Here is a 17,444-nt window from a genome sequence, read left to right on the forward strand (position 1 = left end):
CACGCGCGTCGGAGGGATCTGATTGCCGCCGATTCTACTGGCTCTGCTTGCCCGGCGCTCGTCGATTGTTTGTTCCTCCCTGGGCGCTGTGATGTTCTTCCCTCTGGGTTTGGAGACCGAGAATTGCCCCGCGCGGGACGGATTCGCGGCAATGGCGAGGCGTTCCTGAGAATTTGGCCGTCCTTGGAGCTTCGGGGGAGGAGGGATTGGCGTGTGCTTCGCGGCGGGGAATTGCTTGCTCTCTCTCTCTGCCGGACGGACATGGCGTCGAGGGACTTCTTGGGCAGGTTCGGCGGGGAGAAGGGGGCGGCGTCGGACAAGGCGGGGGGCGGCGCCGGCGAGGCGGACGAGGTGGTCGAGCTCAGCCTCGGCCTGTCCCTGGGCGGCTGCTTCGGCGCCAACTCCGGCCGGGACGCCAAGAAGCCGCGGCTGGTGCGCTCCTCCTCCCTCGCCGCCATGTGCTCGCTCCCGGGCACCAGCGACGACCTCGCCGCCGCGACGCCCCCGCCGGCGCCGCTGATGCGCACCAGCTCGCTCCCCACCGAGACCGAGGAGGAGCGGTGGCGCCGGCGCGAGATGCAGAGCCTCAAGCGCCTCCAGGCCAAGCGCAAGCGCCTCGAGCGCCGCACCTCCATGAACTCCGGCAAGTCCGGCGGCAGCAGCAGCCGGGACGACGCCCAGGAGCCGCTCTACCCCAGCGCGTTCCAGCTCCGCCGCTCCGTCGTCGACCAGGGGAACCCCTCCTCAAGCATGCCCGAGCAAGGTATGCACATGCTTTCACCAACTATTCGCTACAATCAGCTTGCAAGTCCCACTGTTCTATTGCGCTTCCTTGCTCGAATTATTCATCCAGCTGCCTGTTAAGCTCTCGGCGATCCATGCAGGTCGGTGTCATGCCGAGCTCACCGTAGTTCTTTCGGTAGGAGATGCATGGGCAGAGGGGGGATCTAAAAAGTCGAGTGTTCTTTGCCATGGATCTTGCTTTGGTATTGTGATTTACCGGGATCGATTCGTTAGAACGCTAGCTCAGCCGATGCTTTTCTTTTTCGCCAAATTCGTTAGAAATGGGGAATTCTTTTCTGCACAACCTGATGATGCTTCCACGTACGCATGGGATTTGTTGTGTTCTTTTCGGGGCGTTTGTTTTGGGTGATGTCATTTCTGGGATTATTTCGAGCCGTGCTGTTGCTCCTAGGGTCTGGAGAGATGCCTTCTACGGCATGTTTCTAAGCAGCTTCTAAGCTTTTAGTCACTACTAGTCAGTAGTTACGTAGCGTCAGAGTCTGATTATTGAGGCTAATCACTATCCGAGCAGCTGCTAAACATATATGATTTGAATTGTCTACCTGAAAAACTGGAAAGCACTGACGATTAGTAAACGGAAAAGAGCACATTGGGATATGAATCTTTATTGACATGTTGGAATATGAAAATGTGACATCTCCTCCTCCTCTGCATTGGTGCAGGTAGCGGTGATGGCGCTGAGGTGAAGAGCACATCGAGCATGGAGATATCTTCCGATAATAATAACAATGCCAGCAACCAGAACAAATCCCTCCCGCCGCCGGCACCATCTCCGGCGGCCGGGAAGCTGCCGAACGGCATCGTCAAGGAGCAACCGCCGTTGCGGACCCTCCGGTCGCTGACGATGCGCACGACGAGCACCGGCGACCTGCGGAAGAGCATGATGGAGGACATGCCGATGGTCTCGTCCAAGGTGGACGGCCCCAACGGCAAGAAGATCGACGGCTTCCTGTACAAGTACAGGAAAGGGGAGGAGGTGAGGATAGTGTGCGTTTGCCACGGCAACTTCCTCACGCCGGCGGAGTTCGTGAAGCACGCCGGCGGCGGCGACGTCACGAACCCGCTCAGGCACATCGTCGTCAACCCCTCGCCGTCGGTCTTCTTGTAATGCCGCCGGAATGTGTACCTAGGGGGAGAGACGCTCTTTTCCTCTCTTTCCTTTTTTACTCTGAATTTTTAGCTATCATTACAGTGTATTATGTTTAGCGGCCTGCCTGAGGTGTTTACTGTAAGTTAAGGGAGTGAACTAATTTGAGAGAATTATCAGCTTCACAGTGTCCACAATGGATATGCTGCTTCAGTCGATGCGCGTGGCCTCGCACTAACTGTAAATGTGTAAGGTTTAGGAGAAGTCGATTTTGCCATGTTCAGTTACCGCTTACTCTGAACGCGTATCAACTCCAACGCCATCCGGTTTCACATATTCGGAAGCTATTGCGCTTTGGAGATCCCGGCCAAGTTGGTATAACTGGTTGGTAACGAAGAGTTTAAATGAATATGTTGTGGTTTGCAAGGAACAAAAATGTACAGTACTGTAGAAATCTCCAATATTTCTCTATTCAATGACTTCTTTTCAAGAGCTTGGACCTAGATCCACCTACAGTTCCTCTCTTTCTCCTCTTCATTTAGACCATGACGATGGCCATGAGAAGGAGGCACCAATGAGAATTGTGGTGATTCATATGTCGGTTCCTTCCTACTTGAACCATTGCATGGCTTGGATTCGTTCGCCTATGCTCCCTTCCCCCCTTCCTCATGTCTTCACAAACAAACTCCTTGTAATCTACTGCGTTTTGGGGATCTCGACCAAATTGGTATAGCTGGTAAATGGTAATGAAGAGTTTCCATGTATTTATGTTGTGCTTTGCAAGGAAAAAATGCACAATAGTAGCAATCTGCCATTTGATTTGTGCTCTCTCTTCTTCCTTATGCTCCTCTGTCGCTTCCTTCCCATTCTTGTCCTCGACCGTAGAGGGGCAGAGTGGGTTTTCTCCTTGGGGGACTAATGTGTTTGCGAGTATACACAAGAAGTAAGTTTCTCAGGAGTTAAGAGAAGTATGCTGGAGTGATAGAGGAGATTATTATTCGTGTGGGAGATGACCCCTAAAATTGAATCGAAGAGCAATTGTTTCGTTGAGTCGTAAGAGGAACAATTGACTGTTGCGAGAAGAATAAAGTCAGTGAATACATAGTTGTTTTCTAGTTTCATTTTTCTCTATTTAGTCAGAGGGCAAACCGTACTATTAGGAGGGTGAGATCCAAATGCAGTTGAGGTTTAGGTGTTCGATGTGTGCTCAATCATAAAACTATTTCTCCGAGTGAAGACAAGAGAAATCTCTTCATGCAGAGCAATTTTTCTCCGAGTCTGAGACAAAGTTCTTCGGGACTTAGAGAAAAAAATCACAAACCGTTGAATCGGCTAGACTTGTTCCTAAAGTAAGTTATTGCGTGAGTTTGAAATCCATCCATAATGCCACATGTCGATTGGCCATTAGGTGTCACGTGTCCCTATTGGTCATTTCACACCTCGGGATTGCTCCAAAATAAATAGCCGCCCACCCCATCCTGCAACAGTTGGTTGCGTTGTTTGATTTGACAAGAGTTTGTCTGAGCAACCCACTCTACGAGAAAATTGAGCAAATCCTAGAGAGAAAACCCTAGAGCCAAAAATATGTGAAGTGATTGAACATTGTGAATAACTAGATTGAAAAGAAGCTTGTGCCTATTACTCTTTTGGAGTGCACATCCACTAGACGGTTAGGCATCGGTCCGAGCAACCAAGAGTCATTGTGGTTTTCCAAGGACAAGTCTGTGAAAGTTTGGAGATTGCCTTGAAGAATCTACCGAGAGTAAATCAATCCGAGTTTGAGGAACTTCAGGTCAAGGATAATAGGATGGATAGAGATTTTCTCTCGTGTTGAATCATAAGTCCATCCAACCAGAAGTAGCACTTTGGTAGAAGTGTGAACTGGTCGAACAAATCACTTGTCACCATCGAGCACCACTGATTTTGTCTCTACTTGCATTACTTTTAGTATTTTTTCCTCTCTTTGTATTATCCTCTGCCCCGAGTTTCCCCTCGGTGCTCAGTTCTTCGCAACTTATATGCATTCATCTCTGTGAGGTTCATCATGTTTACTCTAGAGTTATATCTTGCAGCTCCCGTATGCTTGTATGTTAGCTAGTTGTCATTTTACTCTAGTAAAATATGTCTCTATCATCACTACTGATAGTTTTATCTCTGCAGTTCTGCCTAGTTTCCTCACCAAGTCTGTTAATACTGTAATTTAATCTCTGCATTGTTTCTGCCTTACAGTAATTATTCCGTTGTGCTTCCTCGAGAGAATTCATTTCTTCTGAATATTTTTAAAAATCTCCTACTCATCCCCCCTCGAGTCAATTTCTGGCCCTGCAGTAAGCTTACAGTAGGATCAGATATCGACCAGAAGGGGGGTTGAATGGGAGATTCAATAAATACATTGAAAAAACAAGTTTTTAGAAGTAAAACAGTGTATGGAGAACAACTACCGAACATAATAGAGAGTAGGCAAAAACTGGACAGGGAGATAACTTAGAGAAACAACTAGAAAAATAGAGGTAAATCTAAGTAGTTGTACACACGAGGGTAAAGATAACATAGGCATCAAAATGACTAAGTTCTCATAAATGTCTCCGCAGCATTCATAGAGAAAACACCACAGAAAGTTCGCCCGAGTGCGCCCGCGGCCCATGCGTGATGGACCCCTGAGGAAATCGGCGTGGTGTGGAGCACCTAGGAAGATCGGGCAATGGGGAGAGTGTTAGGTAGGCATCGACACGATACGCACATGGATCGGACGACGGGGAGGGCATTCGCTAGTGAGGATCCCCTAGGAGGCGGGTACTCCAACATCCTTTATAGGGGTAATATCTAGTCATGACTTGAGCTACTTTGGCGTCTCGCAGTTATGTATTCACTACTACATGTCCAAATAACACGCGCTGGCCAAAAGTGTTTGTCATTAACGCGCTAGCACCTCGCGAGTGTGACCTGATCAGTGGTGATTTTATCATCACAGATCATGCGACTGGTAAGTGGTAGTTTTGAAGAGGGCGGCTAAAAAAAATTTGTTTTGACATAAGACAATTTGGGGCAGCACTGCTAGCACTGCAACCCCAAGATGTACTACACCACAAAGTTATATACACATGCACAATATGTAAGCACATCCTGCAAAATTGCATTACATTTCATACATACATTGTCATATGTCCAAATATCTAGGGACATATTCAATAAGGTGCGCTAAGATAATTTGATATTTGGGAAGAAGAGCACTGACGACGATCCAATGGGGTGAAGAGTTTGCCATCGCAGAATCAACACCGACGTCGCAAGGGGAGTATATAAGTGCCAACAAATTTGATGCTACATATTTTTACCTTGCAATGAGTCTTTGAACCCACTAGAAAAGACTCTTAACTTCTCCCATTCAAGATCCTGAGATCAAACAATACTCCCTTCTTTTTCTATAGCGCACTTAAAACACAACATCGTCACTGTTGTGTCATTTTAGGTGCACTGCACAAATCCCTCTTTAACACTTTTACAAAAGAGTGATTTTGTGCAGTACACTAATAGGTCACAACGACAATTATGTGTACCCATTCTCTGTTCATCTAGAATAAACAACATATTAATTTTCTAAATTAATATCATACATATATAAGCATTGCTAAGTTAATAACCAACGAACAATAACATGCATACGCATGGTGGAATTAACATGCATACACATGGTGTCAGATGAATATACGCACGTATAAAAGAAGAATGAAATATAGTCCCTCCGTTACTTTTAAAATCAAATTGGATCAAAACTTTGAGTAGAAGTTGCTACAACATGGATCTTAAACGTGACATACTACTATAATAAAATATCCTAACATATAGTATTGTAGAAATCTCATAACACATAGCACATAATTAGATCAAAACTTTGAGTATAACACTTACTTAGATCTTCAACTATGATTGATAGAAATGAAGGGAGCTCACCACTGTGTCCACCGCCGCGGCTGAAGATGTTGGCACCTACGTCGGGAATGCAATCGCACTAACTGGCGCAGTCAACCCCTGTCACTGCAGCGTCACCGACGACGCGACACACAACCCGAGGGTAGCGTGAGTCGTGGGTGGAGCGGCATTGGCCCATCTGGATGGAGAGGAGGGGGTAGATGGAGCACTAGGACGGCGGGAAACAATGCGGTAGGGTGGGCGGCAGTCGGTTAACTCATGATAGGTTAAGTGTGTGAGTAGCTATGTTGTCATAAAGTCAACGGGGCTTCATCACTAACCGGTCGTCTTAGATGGTTGGTCAGTGATAATGTCCTAACAGTGACTGATTGCCAGATAAAACCAGAGAGAGAAAGGCAATTTGATGGTAAGATAAAAACCCATAATTTTTTCGACTAAAATCAATCATACCAAACTTTTACTGTGATAAAAAAAACTCTTCACAAGCAATTTTTTTGTTTCCTTGCTGCTTTTGTTCACTTTTCTTGCTAATATATTAACAAAAAGTAAGCAATGAAAATGCAAAGTAACATTTTTTTTCTCAAGATGGAGGGGGGGGGGGGTATAGAAATCTTCCACGTCTTATGCCAATATATCTAGACCGTTGGGTTTCTTCTTTTTCATCGGAGTTTTAAGATAGTGGACCGTTCAGGCCGGGGGATGTTGAGACTCAAACTGTTGGTTGATGTCCTTTTTTTCTACTCCCTCCGTTTCAAAATAAAGTCGCTAATTTAGTACAACTTCCGGTATCAACACGTAGTCTGCCCACATGTAGCTTCATCTATGAAATCTTGTTGTTCGTGCTTGCCAAAAAAAACTTGTATTTTATAAAAATCAACTTGCAATCCACATTATAGTTACACAAATAAGATAAGTAGTACTCCCTCCATTCCAAAATATAGTGCCCCCCGCGCTTCCTGAGGTCCAACTTTGACCATAAATTTAATCAACGAGACCAACTGTGATGGGAGAAAAAAATATATAATTGAAAACTTCTTTCGAATACGAATTCACTGATATAATTTTTGCTCCCGCCGCAATCAGTCTTGATAGTTAAATTTACGTCAAAATTAAAGCACATAGATAGAGGAAGCACTATATTGTGAAATGGAGGGAGTACCAACCAACATGCACATCTTGATGTACTAAACACACCCCTAGCATTTTTGTCACATCTGGACCCGCCCTAGTTCAGATTTAGGTTTTTTACGTATCTTTCCCTTCGGCGCAACTAACACGCGCGACGTGCCATCTCAACCATCGTTTTTCGATCGACCTACCATCTCAACATTGGCTGCTGCAAAGCGCCCAATCTCAAGCCATTTCCTCGACACTGTCGTGTCCTATATTCCTACGCCAAAAGTGGACGCATCAGCCTTACAAGACACCATTGCCTAATGGGTGTACCTTCAGTGATTGTCGACCAGAGCCGGACCCGGACGCATGACGACCCGTCCATCCGGTTACCAGACGAAGCGTCGACAGGTCGAGACGGCGAGGCGACGGCATCCCGCATCCATTAGGTGTGTGTTTGGTTGTCCGCATTAGGCACAACCTAGTCCACGCGAGAAGAAAGTGACCCGTTTGGTTAGCTGCTTTTACTATGCGGCCCGCATCGCACAGAATTTAAAACACGTCTAGGCCAGGCTCAAGGGAAACACCCGAATCGGCAGTAGCTCGCGAGTCTGGCTCGTGCGAGGCAGGGGAGGGCAACGCGCTTCTCTCCTCGCGCGAGCAGGGGAGATGGCGCGAGCTTGCCCGCGTCGCCGAAAAATTGGCGGGAGGATTTCGGCTCACCTCCCGCCAAGTCCACCCCTATTTAGCCCATCCCTCACCGCCCCAACTCCCGCCATCATTCTTCCTCCGTTCGAGCTTTCCCGCCGACGCGCATCGGCACCGACGAGCAGGTAAGCGGCGCATCTTCATCGGCCGGCGGTCCACGGCGTCGGCGCTCCTTCACCGGCCGGCGTTGATCTTCCATGACCGCCCCCCTCGTCCTCAAGCTACAACCATGGCCTCTGTGAGTTCAATCTCCTTTCTCTCTGTTCCTTCTAGCTAGATCTGAGCTGCAGCTAGGGTTTGGTCTGGATGCATGGTTGATTAGTGGTCTGATCTGTGAGCTGATATGGTTGATTGCTATGCTGCGGTTGCAATTTGTGGCAGGGCTAGATGTTCAAGCATGTGGTAGGCTAGATTAGTAGTAGAGTTTTAAGTTGAACCTTGTACTTGTGTTGAATCATGCTTAGATCTGTGATTTGTAGCTATTGGTTGTCCATTTGTAGCATGCTGTTTGTTTTAGTTGTATGTTCCTGCTCATAGATTATCCGGTCTGCTTGGTAGGGTAGCGATGAAGCATGTGCTTACTATGATAGTGATGAACCATGTACATGTATGCTTCTGCTTTCATGGATTGTCCGGTATGTTGTGTGCTATGCTTACTGTCAATGCGTGCTACGATTGTAGGACATGACCACGCAGACGCAAGATCTTATTCAGGCCCTTGTCTTGTCCAAACGTCAGTTTGCTCCATCGTTTGTCGAGGACTCGCAGCCTAAGTCCCAGATGGCACCTGATTCAGAGGTGTTCGCCTCTGATTCCCTCTATGTGCCAGTAGTGCTCGTTGAGCCAACTACTTGCAGCAGCCGCCGCACTCAAGCTAGCAGCAGCAAAGGCAAAGAAGGATGGTAGGTCGAATAACATGAAGTGGCAGCCGTTCATGTCCATGTTCGTGCTGAACAAGATGTGTGAGCTCATCTCTAGTGAAGTTAGGACTGACAAGGGCTTCAAGGAGGTGCACTTGAACACCGTTGCGAAGCAGGTGTTCGAGTTCTATGGGCAAGAGGTGTCTGCCACCCAGGTGTACAACCATCTAAGGAAGTGGAGAAGTCGATGGATCCAAGTGTCCAGGCTGAGAGACCTTAGCGGTGCCTCATGGGATGAGAACACTTGCTCCATAGTTTTGGAGGTAGAGCACTACGCCGACCATGTCGCGGTTAGCTCACAACCCTCTTCCTTTTCATATTGTACATCATTGCCTACTCCTAATCACAACTAACAACACTTGTGTTTCATTCCTAGGACCACCCAAGGGACGCTGAGTTCCTCAACACACCCGTACAGAACTACAACCAGATGCAGCACATCTTCTCCTTCGGGCTGGCAATTGGGAAGCATGCCATGGGCTCGGGGGAGCCTCTCGGTTCTCCCATGCCAGACTTCCCTGGGACCCCGGACGTCGAGGTCCTCGATGGCCCTGACAAGCACGCTGCAAAGCCCTTCGACAAGCCATTTGACCCCGTCCATGATAGGAAGAGGAAGAGAGGAGGCCTGATGGAGGAGGAGATCAATGTTTTCTGCAACATGACTGAGGCGGTGAAGAAGGTGACAATAGCCATCAGGGAGTGCAAGCCCCTCGACGTCCACCCTGACCTGTATGGCGCTGTCATGACCCAGGGTGGCTTCAGCTACGAGGCTCTCATGACAGCTCTCAGCCACCTGCTTAACAACAATGCCCAGGGTGTTGGGTTCATTGCCATGGCCGACGCTCACAGGGTGCTGTGGCTCAGGAGTTGGATGGGCAAGCACTACTACTAGAGTAGTGCTGCGTGTGAGCGTGCATGATCCCCGACGGCGATGGCGGTGGCGACGACGATGACGATGAAGACATACATTTTGTGTAGCTATGGCTCAAAAACTATTTCATGGTCTGTATATTTTGGTGAGGTGGTATATACTAACCCCTCACGCTGATGGTGAACTTGCGGTGGTAGGACGACACCCTCTTTTGGATGTGGTGGTAGGTTAACACCAAGGTAGTGCTAGGAAGAACTTGCTATGCCGTATGATCATGCATGCTTTACTTCTCTTCTGCTTCATTGTTGTTTGTGTGCTACTTTATTTGCTACTTGTGTGCTTCATTGATTTGCTGCTTCAACTCTTGCTCTTGTGCATTGTTAGGGCAAGTGGTATGCCGTATTCGTCGGTAAGGTTCCAGGGGTTTATAGTTCATGAGAAGAGGCCAATGCACAAGTGGCATCTTATAGCAACAACACCCATAGAGGGTTCAAGACTAGGCAGGCAGCAGAACAAGCTTACTCCGACTGGGTGCGAACACACGGCAGCAGTGTTGACAGTCGCAAGGTTGGAGGTGTCAAGGTGGATCGTCAGTTTGGGCTGAAGTTGAAAAACTTCATCATCTTCGTCCAGTTCATCGTCATTGCTGTGCTATGGCGTTGGTGTGCTAGGTGTTGGTAAGCTCACCAACTAGGGTACAAGGTCAGCATAACATGTACTCCGTATGCAACCAAACACCGTGTTCATGTGCCGCTCGGGTCAATGCAGGCAACCAAACAAAGTGCATTTAGGTATTACCTAATGCAGGGACACTAGATACAGCCAACCAAACAACTGAGAGATGACATATTAAGGCCTGTTTTTATTCAACCAAACTAGTTTGAGAAGTGTATGCGATACAGGCCCTGTAGCAAACGGCAACCAAACACGCCCTAGGCTGTGGAGCGCATCGTCGCACCGTGGAAAGCGATCCATCTGCGACGTGTGTTTCGGGCACTGCCGCACTTGCGATGCAGCCACGGTCGGTGGCTTCAGTGAGACCTCAGAGGAGAGTGCTAGTACAGTGATCGACAGGCTCAGAGGACAACCACCTAGCAGCTGCACGTGTTGATGCTACTGTACCGAGTACTACGACAGTACGTGCAGTGCTTGCAAATAGCATCATTGGTTTCTCCCTCAATCATTTTGCTCTCTGAAATCATGTGCCTTGAGGATTCCCTTAATTATAGGTAAACACCGTTACAGCACAACTAGAAAAAAGTGCACCCTGACGGACCTGACTCACACACACCGCCGAGGTGAGAAGAGGATGCCGTCGAGGTTGCCTACGATGTTACTGTAATCACTTCTCTTCGAGCAAACGACTCCGACTTCATTATAGACTATCCGTTAATGCCCCTCCGAACAAACGACACACGAGAACCAAGTAAGCATATGCCAAATAGCCTACACTAAATGCGTCAAGGACCAAGTAACTCTGATTCTGCCAACGAGCCTCACGGGGTAAAGTTACAATCCACACACTGACCTAATCCAACACATCAATCGAAGAGTGCCACCAGCTAAACGGCCTTTCACTAGTCATCGTTGCCACAATGATACCGAGACACAACTTTGACTTCTTCCCATCAAAGTGAGAAACATCATAGACACATCTAAAAGGAAAAATATCCTAATATATTTGGTTGTAGATGAACCTGATAAAAAATTACGGAAAAATAGCAATTCAGGAAAAAGTCAAAATTCTTGCAAACTTTTTCGAACATAGTTGACCTACTGTCGTACTTGTATTTTTAAATTTTGACAAAGAGAACTCCCGCAAAATATCTAAGCGAACAAGAAATCGAGGACAATATAGAGTGAATAGTACCTAACATAATGCTGATTTTGTTTTTTCGCCAACAATACCACGAAAGTCATTTCTTCCCTAATCTTTTTGCGCAAGTGTAACCCTTGAGCAAGTTTGTTGCCAAAAACATTCAAGATTTTTTGACCATTTATGCAATTGCTATTTCTTTTAAAATGGGTGCTCCTGTCCGCCAGTTTTATTCGTTCCCCGCACATTAAAACGACGACATTAGAAGGACAAGCCATGACCCTGCTTGGCTCACAGGCCTTGTCGTTGCCACACAAATCACATTGCCAGCAAGCAGACAACCACCAACTGCTGGTCTCATCAGCTGGTCAGATTCAAAGACGAAGCCACCAAGGAGGAAACGACGCAAGATGCTTGATCTAGGAGCTTGGAGGTGAGATTTCCCTCTGAGCATGCATGGGAGGAGAGGCACGACACAACAACGCCTTCAAGAAGGACACGAAGGACAAAGATGTCGCCGTCGCCAGCTATGGTCATAGACCAGAGGCATGGTGAAAGTGCTAGTTATCGACTAGAGAGAGGGTGAATAGGCGATTTTTATGAATGTCTTCAATACACAGGGGCTTTGAAGACAAACAGTAGAACTGAACCTATTGATATGTAGCGGAAGGTAGCCTACACTAGACAAGCCATAGTCAAGTAAGAAATGAAGTGAAAGCACGAAGACTAGTATGGATCAGGATGGAAGATAGTATAAAGCCAAACAACAACAGTCTTTACACAATGAAGTCAATCAGATCATGCAAGCAGGCAATGACTTCACAAAGACAAACTGTAAGTAAAGAGAGGTAAATGATAGAACCAGTTGCTTGGCGAGGATAGGGATTTGTTGGACCAGTTTCAGTTGCTGTAACAACTGTATGTCTGGTTAGGGAGGCTGAGATTCAACTCAGAAGATCACGTCTTCACCTTATTCCCCTTAAGCTAAGGACACACAGTCCTCGCCCAATCACTCTGGTAAGTCTTCAAGGTAGACTTCCAAACCTTCATAGACTTCGTTCACCGGCGATCCACAATGATTCTTGGATGCTCAGAACGCGACGCCTAACCGGCTGGAGGATTCACGATCCTCAAGTGTAACAAGTCTTCAGATCATGCAGACAGAAAGACTTCAGTGATGCCTAACACTCTTTGGCTCTGGGTGTTTAGGGCTTTGTCCTTGCAAGGATTTCTCTCTCAAAAGCTTCGGAGGTGGGTTGCTCTCAAACGACAAAAGCCGTGCACTAACTCTGAGCAGCTACCAATTTATGGTGTAGGGGCTGGGCTATTTATAGCAAGGAGGCAACCCAACCTAATTTGTACGAAATGACCCTGGGTCACTAAGGAACTGACACGTGTCCAACGGTCAGATTTCAAACACAAGCGGCAGCTTGACTTGGGCTACAAGTAAAGCTGACTTTGCTCTCATTGTCTTCGCTCGAAGACATAGGATTTGGTTGAGCATCACTTCATTCACTCCGACTTTGTTCACTTGGACCCACTTAATAGTACGGTGGTTCCTATGACTGAACAAAGAAGAAAAGGAAACTACGAAACAACTATGTCTTCGTAATCTATAGTCTTCATGCGATGTCTTCTCATGTCATAGTATTCAATGTGAATCTCTTCACAGACCACCATTGTCTTCAATGTCTTCACACATTTTTAGGGGTCATCTCTGGTAGGTAAACCGAATCAATGAGGGACCACTACCTGTGTTATCCTGCAATTCTCACAAACACATTAGTCCCTCAACCAAGTTTGTCGTCAATACTCCAAAACCAACTAGGGGTGGCACTAGATGCACTTACAATCTCCCCCTTTTTGGTGATTGATGACAAACTGGTTGAAGTTTTCAACGGGGATAAAAGTATGTGAAATTGTAAGAGTAAAGGTATTGTCTTCATGAGTAGCAAAAGGCTCCCCCTAAAGATGTGCATATAAGTAGTTTTCTCTTGAATGCAAATGCACATGGCAGGTTTTAATTTGTGGAGATCCTCTTCAACTGATGAAGACAATTCATTATGCATATAAAGATATAACGGAGATAATGACATGCATAATGAAAAATGGACGTCTGCGGAATGACTTCATGCGGAATTTATCATCGCATCACAAAGTAGCAGACAAAGTGGCAGACGATCATCAAGTTTAAGTGTTACAACCCAAAGAACCAAATGTATCAAAAAAAACGAGAGTTGTAATCACTTAGCAAAAAAATAGCAACCACCCATATGGACCCGCTTGAAGACTATCAACTCATATGCTTCTCCCCCTTTTGTCAGTAAGGACCAAAAAGGTTTGAAGACATAGAGCATCTACTCATTCCCATTAGGAGTAGATGAAGGTGCAGGGTCGACGTTGGAGTTTGGTGGTGCAGAGGGACCAGTGTAGTGTCGAGACGCAGTGAAGCCATGGCTGGTGAAGTGGCATCGTCTTCTTCGTCGACGACTCTCGCAACAACAGTTGCAGCCGAAGATGAATACTCAGAATCTTTAATGGGTGGAGTTCGACGCCAGCTTGCATTGCAAGGAGGAGTGGAGTCAAATTTGAAACCCGCAGTGAAGCCATCTTCGCGAAGATCATCTTCAGAGTAGAGAAATGTGAGAGTCTTCCAGGACCTCCTACAAGATGCATGGGCAATGAATGAGTTCTTGGTGGCCAGGTTTCTGATGTGATTGACGTCCACCAAGATGCTCTGCATCTAACGCTTTAGCCAGTCATGGTGCCTATGTTGTTTCTGATGCAAGGCCACAAGAAGCTCTCGGTCATCGAGCACACGAGATCGCTTCCGAGGCCTTTGAGCAATGGTGCTTTCAGTGGCTTTAGTAGTTGCACGATGAGGTGCGCGTGTATTGCCAGCCAGAGGATAGACACGAGTAGCAGCAAGGACTCCGTCAATTGGTTGCGTGAAGCTTTGGCGATCAACATTATGAAGATAAATTGGCTCCTTGGCAGGCTCAAGGTAGATGGCTTCGACAGACATATCAACCTCAGGCAAGAAGATAAGATGGTTGCGTGCAGAGGGCTGATAGTTGACAGAAGAGTGAAGCTTGATTAAACGCATCACCCACGAAGCATAAAACTTCAGGCCAAATAGATCAATTCCATGTACAGTAAGTTACCTGATGAAGAAGTCTTGAGCATTGAAACTGATGACATTCAGAATATAGAACACCAATGTCTTCATCGTGCCTTCAAGTTTGGCTGCAGGAGAATGTCCTTTGACGGGCCATAGAGTTCGCCTTACAATGTGATAAATGGTTTGGGGCAGATGTTAAGGCATATCTCTCTCGATGTAGTTTTGGTGATTGATGACAACATGTTTGCGGACTAACCGTGTGCTTTGAGCCTTTCGGAGATTCATCCTTTGGCACGATATGATTTCTTTCCCCTCAGAGTGTTTTTCAAGACGGTGTAGCTCTTTCGTTTCTTGCTTGGTGGACTAGTTTCGTAGGAGTCACCGTTCTATCAAGAGGGGGTCTGCTTTGGTAAGGCTTGGGTGGAATCAACATGTTCACATCCGTCTCTCACCCTCTAAGCCTTTCCGCTTCAACTAGAGAGCTCATTCCCCTTGCAGTTGTGCTGATTTGTGTCTGAGCGGTAGTACCGCGGTACCCAGCAGTAGTACCGCTTGTGGTTCTCAGCCGCAGTACCGCTGCGGTACCGGGCTACTACCGCGTCGACTCGAGGGGGTCGCCTCTCGTGTCGGGTTGAGCGGCACTTTGCAGTGGTTGTAGAAGCGGCAGTACCGCCCTACCACCGTGGCAGTACCGTGCTGGGCACGTTTCCTGCTCTCCCTTTGAGCCCTCCCAGGCTGGGCGGTAGTACCGCTGGGTCCAACGGTAGTACCGCTGCCACCTGCGGTAGTACCTCCCTGTGCGGGGCTGTTTTGGGGGGTAACGGTTGGATGGGATACCCTTCTATAAAAGGGGGTCCTCTTCTTCTTCGTTGACTTACCTCTTCCCCCAAAAAGCTCCATTAATGCTCTAAGCCTCATTTTCGCCCGATCTCTCTTCCTAGCCAATCAAACTTGTTGATTTGCTCGGGATTAGTTGAGAAGGCCCCGATCTACACTTCCACCAAGATAAATTTGATTACCCCACCAATCCCTAGTGGATCTTGTTACTCTTGGGTGTTTGAGCACCCTAGACGGTTGAGGTCACCATGGAGCCATAGTCCATTGTGGTGAAGCTTCATGGTGTTGTTGGGAGCCTCCGATTAAGTTGTGGAGATTGCCCCAACCTTGTTTGTAAAGGTCCGGTCGCCGCCTCCAAGGGCACCAATAGTGGAATCACGACATCTCGCATTGTGTGAGGGCGTGAGGAGAATATGGTTGCCCTAGTGGCTTCTTGGGGAGCATTGTGCCTCCACACCGCTCCAACGGAGACGTACTTCCCCTCAAAAGGAAGGAACTTCGATAACGCATCCTCGTCTTCACCTGCTCCACTCTTGGTTATCTCGTACCTTTACTTGTGCAAGCTTATTAGTGTTACTTCTCTTGCTTGCTTGTGTGCTCGTTGTTGTTGCATCATATAGGTTGCTCACCTAGTTGCACATCTAGACAACCTACTTTGATGCAAAGTTTAATTTGGTAAAGAAAAGCTAAAAATTGTTAGTTGCCTATTCACCCCCCTCTAGTCAACCATATCGATCCTTTCAATTGGCATCAGAGCCTCGTCTCTTTACTAAGGACTTTGTCATTCAAAGAGTATGGTTGACACCGTAGACGGTGTGGAGGAGCACTCCGGTGTGAATCCGATCTCGTCTACGGGTGATGGGGGAACCTCGGTCTCTCATGAGGAATTCAATGTAGCCTTGGAGACATTGAAAACCTCAACGACGACCGAGGTTGAAAGCATGTTCACTAAATTCATTGAAGGGCTTAAACTATCAACAAGGTGACAGATGCTAACTCCGACAAGGGGGAAGCTAGTAGTGAAAAGGTTCCTTCTTCTAGTGGTAAAAATGGCATCGGCATCTTTGCCCATGTGGAACCACCACTTGTTTATGGTGGACCGATTCCTTCCACTCGTTTGAATCATGCCGGTCCTCCCTCCAAGATTGTGAAAAATGAGGACTTTGATTCGTGGGTTTATCGCTTTAAGCGTCATTTAAATCATGTGAATACTAATCTTTGGAGAATCATTGAAGAAGGTTTCTATCCGCATGACCCAAGAAACTTCACTCCTCGAGAAGCCGCGGATAATCAATTCAATGAGAATGCTCTCTTCATCATCCAAGATGCAATTCCACCCGAAGATCTACCTCATCTTCGGCCCTTCGCCTTGGCTAAAGATGCATGGCTCTGTGTTGTCTCTCTCTACCAGGGAAGCGCAAGCATTCAACGCTCCAACTATGAAGTAGTGCAAGATGAAGCCGATGAGTTTGCTATGAAAGAAGATGAAGAACCTCGTGAGCTTTATCGGAGAGTAACCAAACTCGCGGTCTCACTCCGAGATCATGGGAGCAAGGACACGGATGACATTTGGATCAAGCGCAAATTCCTCAAGGCAATGATGCCTTACCACAAGGTCGTGTCCTCCGTCATTCGTCAAAGGCCGGACTTCCACACCTTGACCTCAAGTGAAGTGTTGGATGAGTTTGTGGCTATGAACATCTTGGACAAGACCACCGACAATGCGGTGCTTCGCTCTCAAAGGGCAAAGAAGCCCAACCTTGCATTGAAGGTCAAGGTTTGTGTTGAAGAAGAAGAAGAAGAGGAAGAAGAGGAAAGCAACCCCGAAGATACAAAGTATGCCTATCATGAACACATGGCACTTGCTTCAAGGCAATTTTGGAGCAAGAATAACTCAAGGCCAAACTTTAACAAGAACAACTCAAGTGGCACGAAGAGCAAGCAACGTGTGAGGACTTGCTACAATTGTGGCAATGTGAGCCATTTTGTTGTGGAGTGTCCGTATGAGAAGAGAGAATACAATGGTGGCAAGCTCATCCGAAAGGATAAAGCCAAGTCTTTCCCCAACAAGAGCAACTTCACCAAGAAGACCCCTCACAAGGCGTTGGTGGTTCAAGAAGAGTACCATGAGGATGATGATGAAGATGGTGAGTCGGTTGCCATGGCCTCCGTTGCCATTGCAAAAACTCCACGAGTGTCTCTCTTCGACTCACCCAATGAGAACATCACCGCCAAGT

General features: G+C 47.1%; 1 protein-coding gene across 1 annotated transcript; it reads left to right on the top strand.

The window, feature by feature from the left end:
- The first annotated feature begins 6 nt into the window (after positions 1-6).
- LOC119353874 (ninja-family protein 1) lies at positions 7-2,168 on the top strand. Its single transcript, XM_037620574.1, has 2 exons — positions 7-763; positions 1,467-2,168. Exons 1-2 carry the CDS (start codon positions 262-264, stop codon positions 1,910-1,912), a joined length of 948 nt encoding a protein of 315 aa, XP_037476471.1. The 5' UTR covers positions 7-261; the 3' UTR covers positions 1,913-2,168.
- The last annotated feature ends 15,276 nt before the right edge of the window (positions 2,169-17,444 follow it).

The sequence above is a fragment of the Triticum dicoccoides genome, chromosome 2A, assembly GCF_002162155.2.
Source record: "Triticum dicoccoides isolate Atlit2015 ecotype Zavitan chromosome 2A, WEW_v2.0, whole genome shotgun sequence".
Classification (NCBI taxonomy): Eukaryota; Viridiplantae; Streptophyta; class Magnoliopsida; order Poales; family Poaceae; genus Triticum; species Triticum dicoccoides.

Bases quoted from the DNA above. Each gene is read 5' to 3' on its own strand.
- LOC119353874 (XM_037620574.1), top strand. From the start codon at position 262: ATGGCGTCGAGGGACTTCTTGGGCAGGTTCGGCGGGGAGAAGGGGGCG. The intron at 764-1,466 runs GTATGCACATGC...GCATTGGTGCAG, and splicing joins CTCAAGCATGCCCGAGCAAG to GTAGCGGTGATGGCGCTGAG.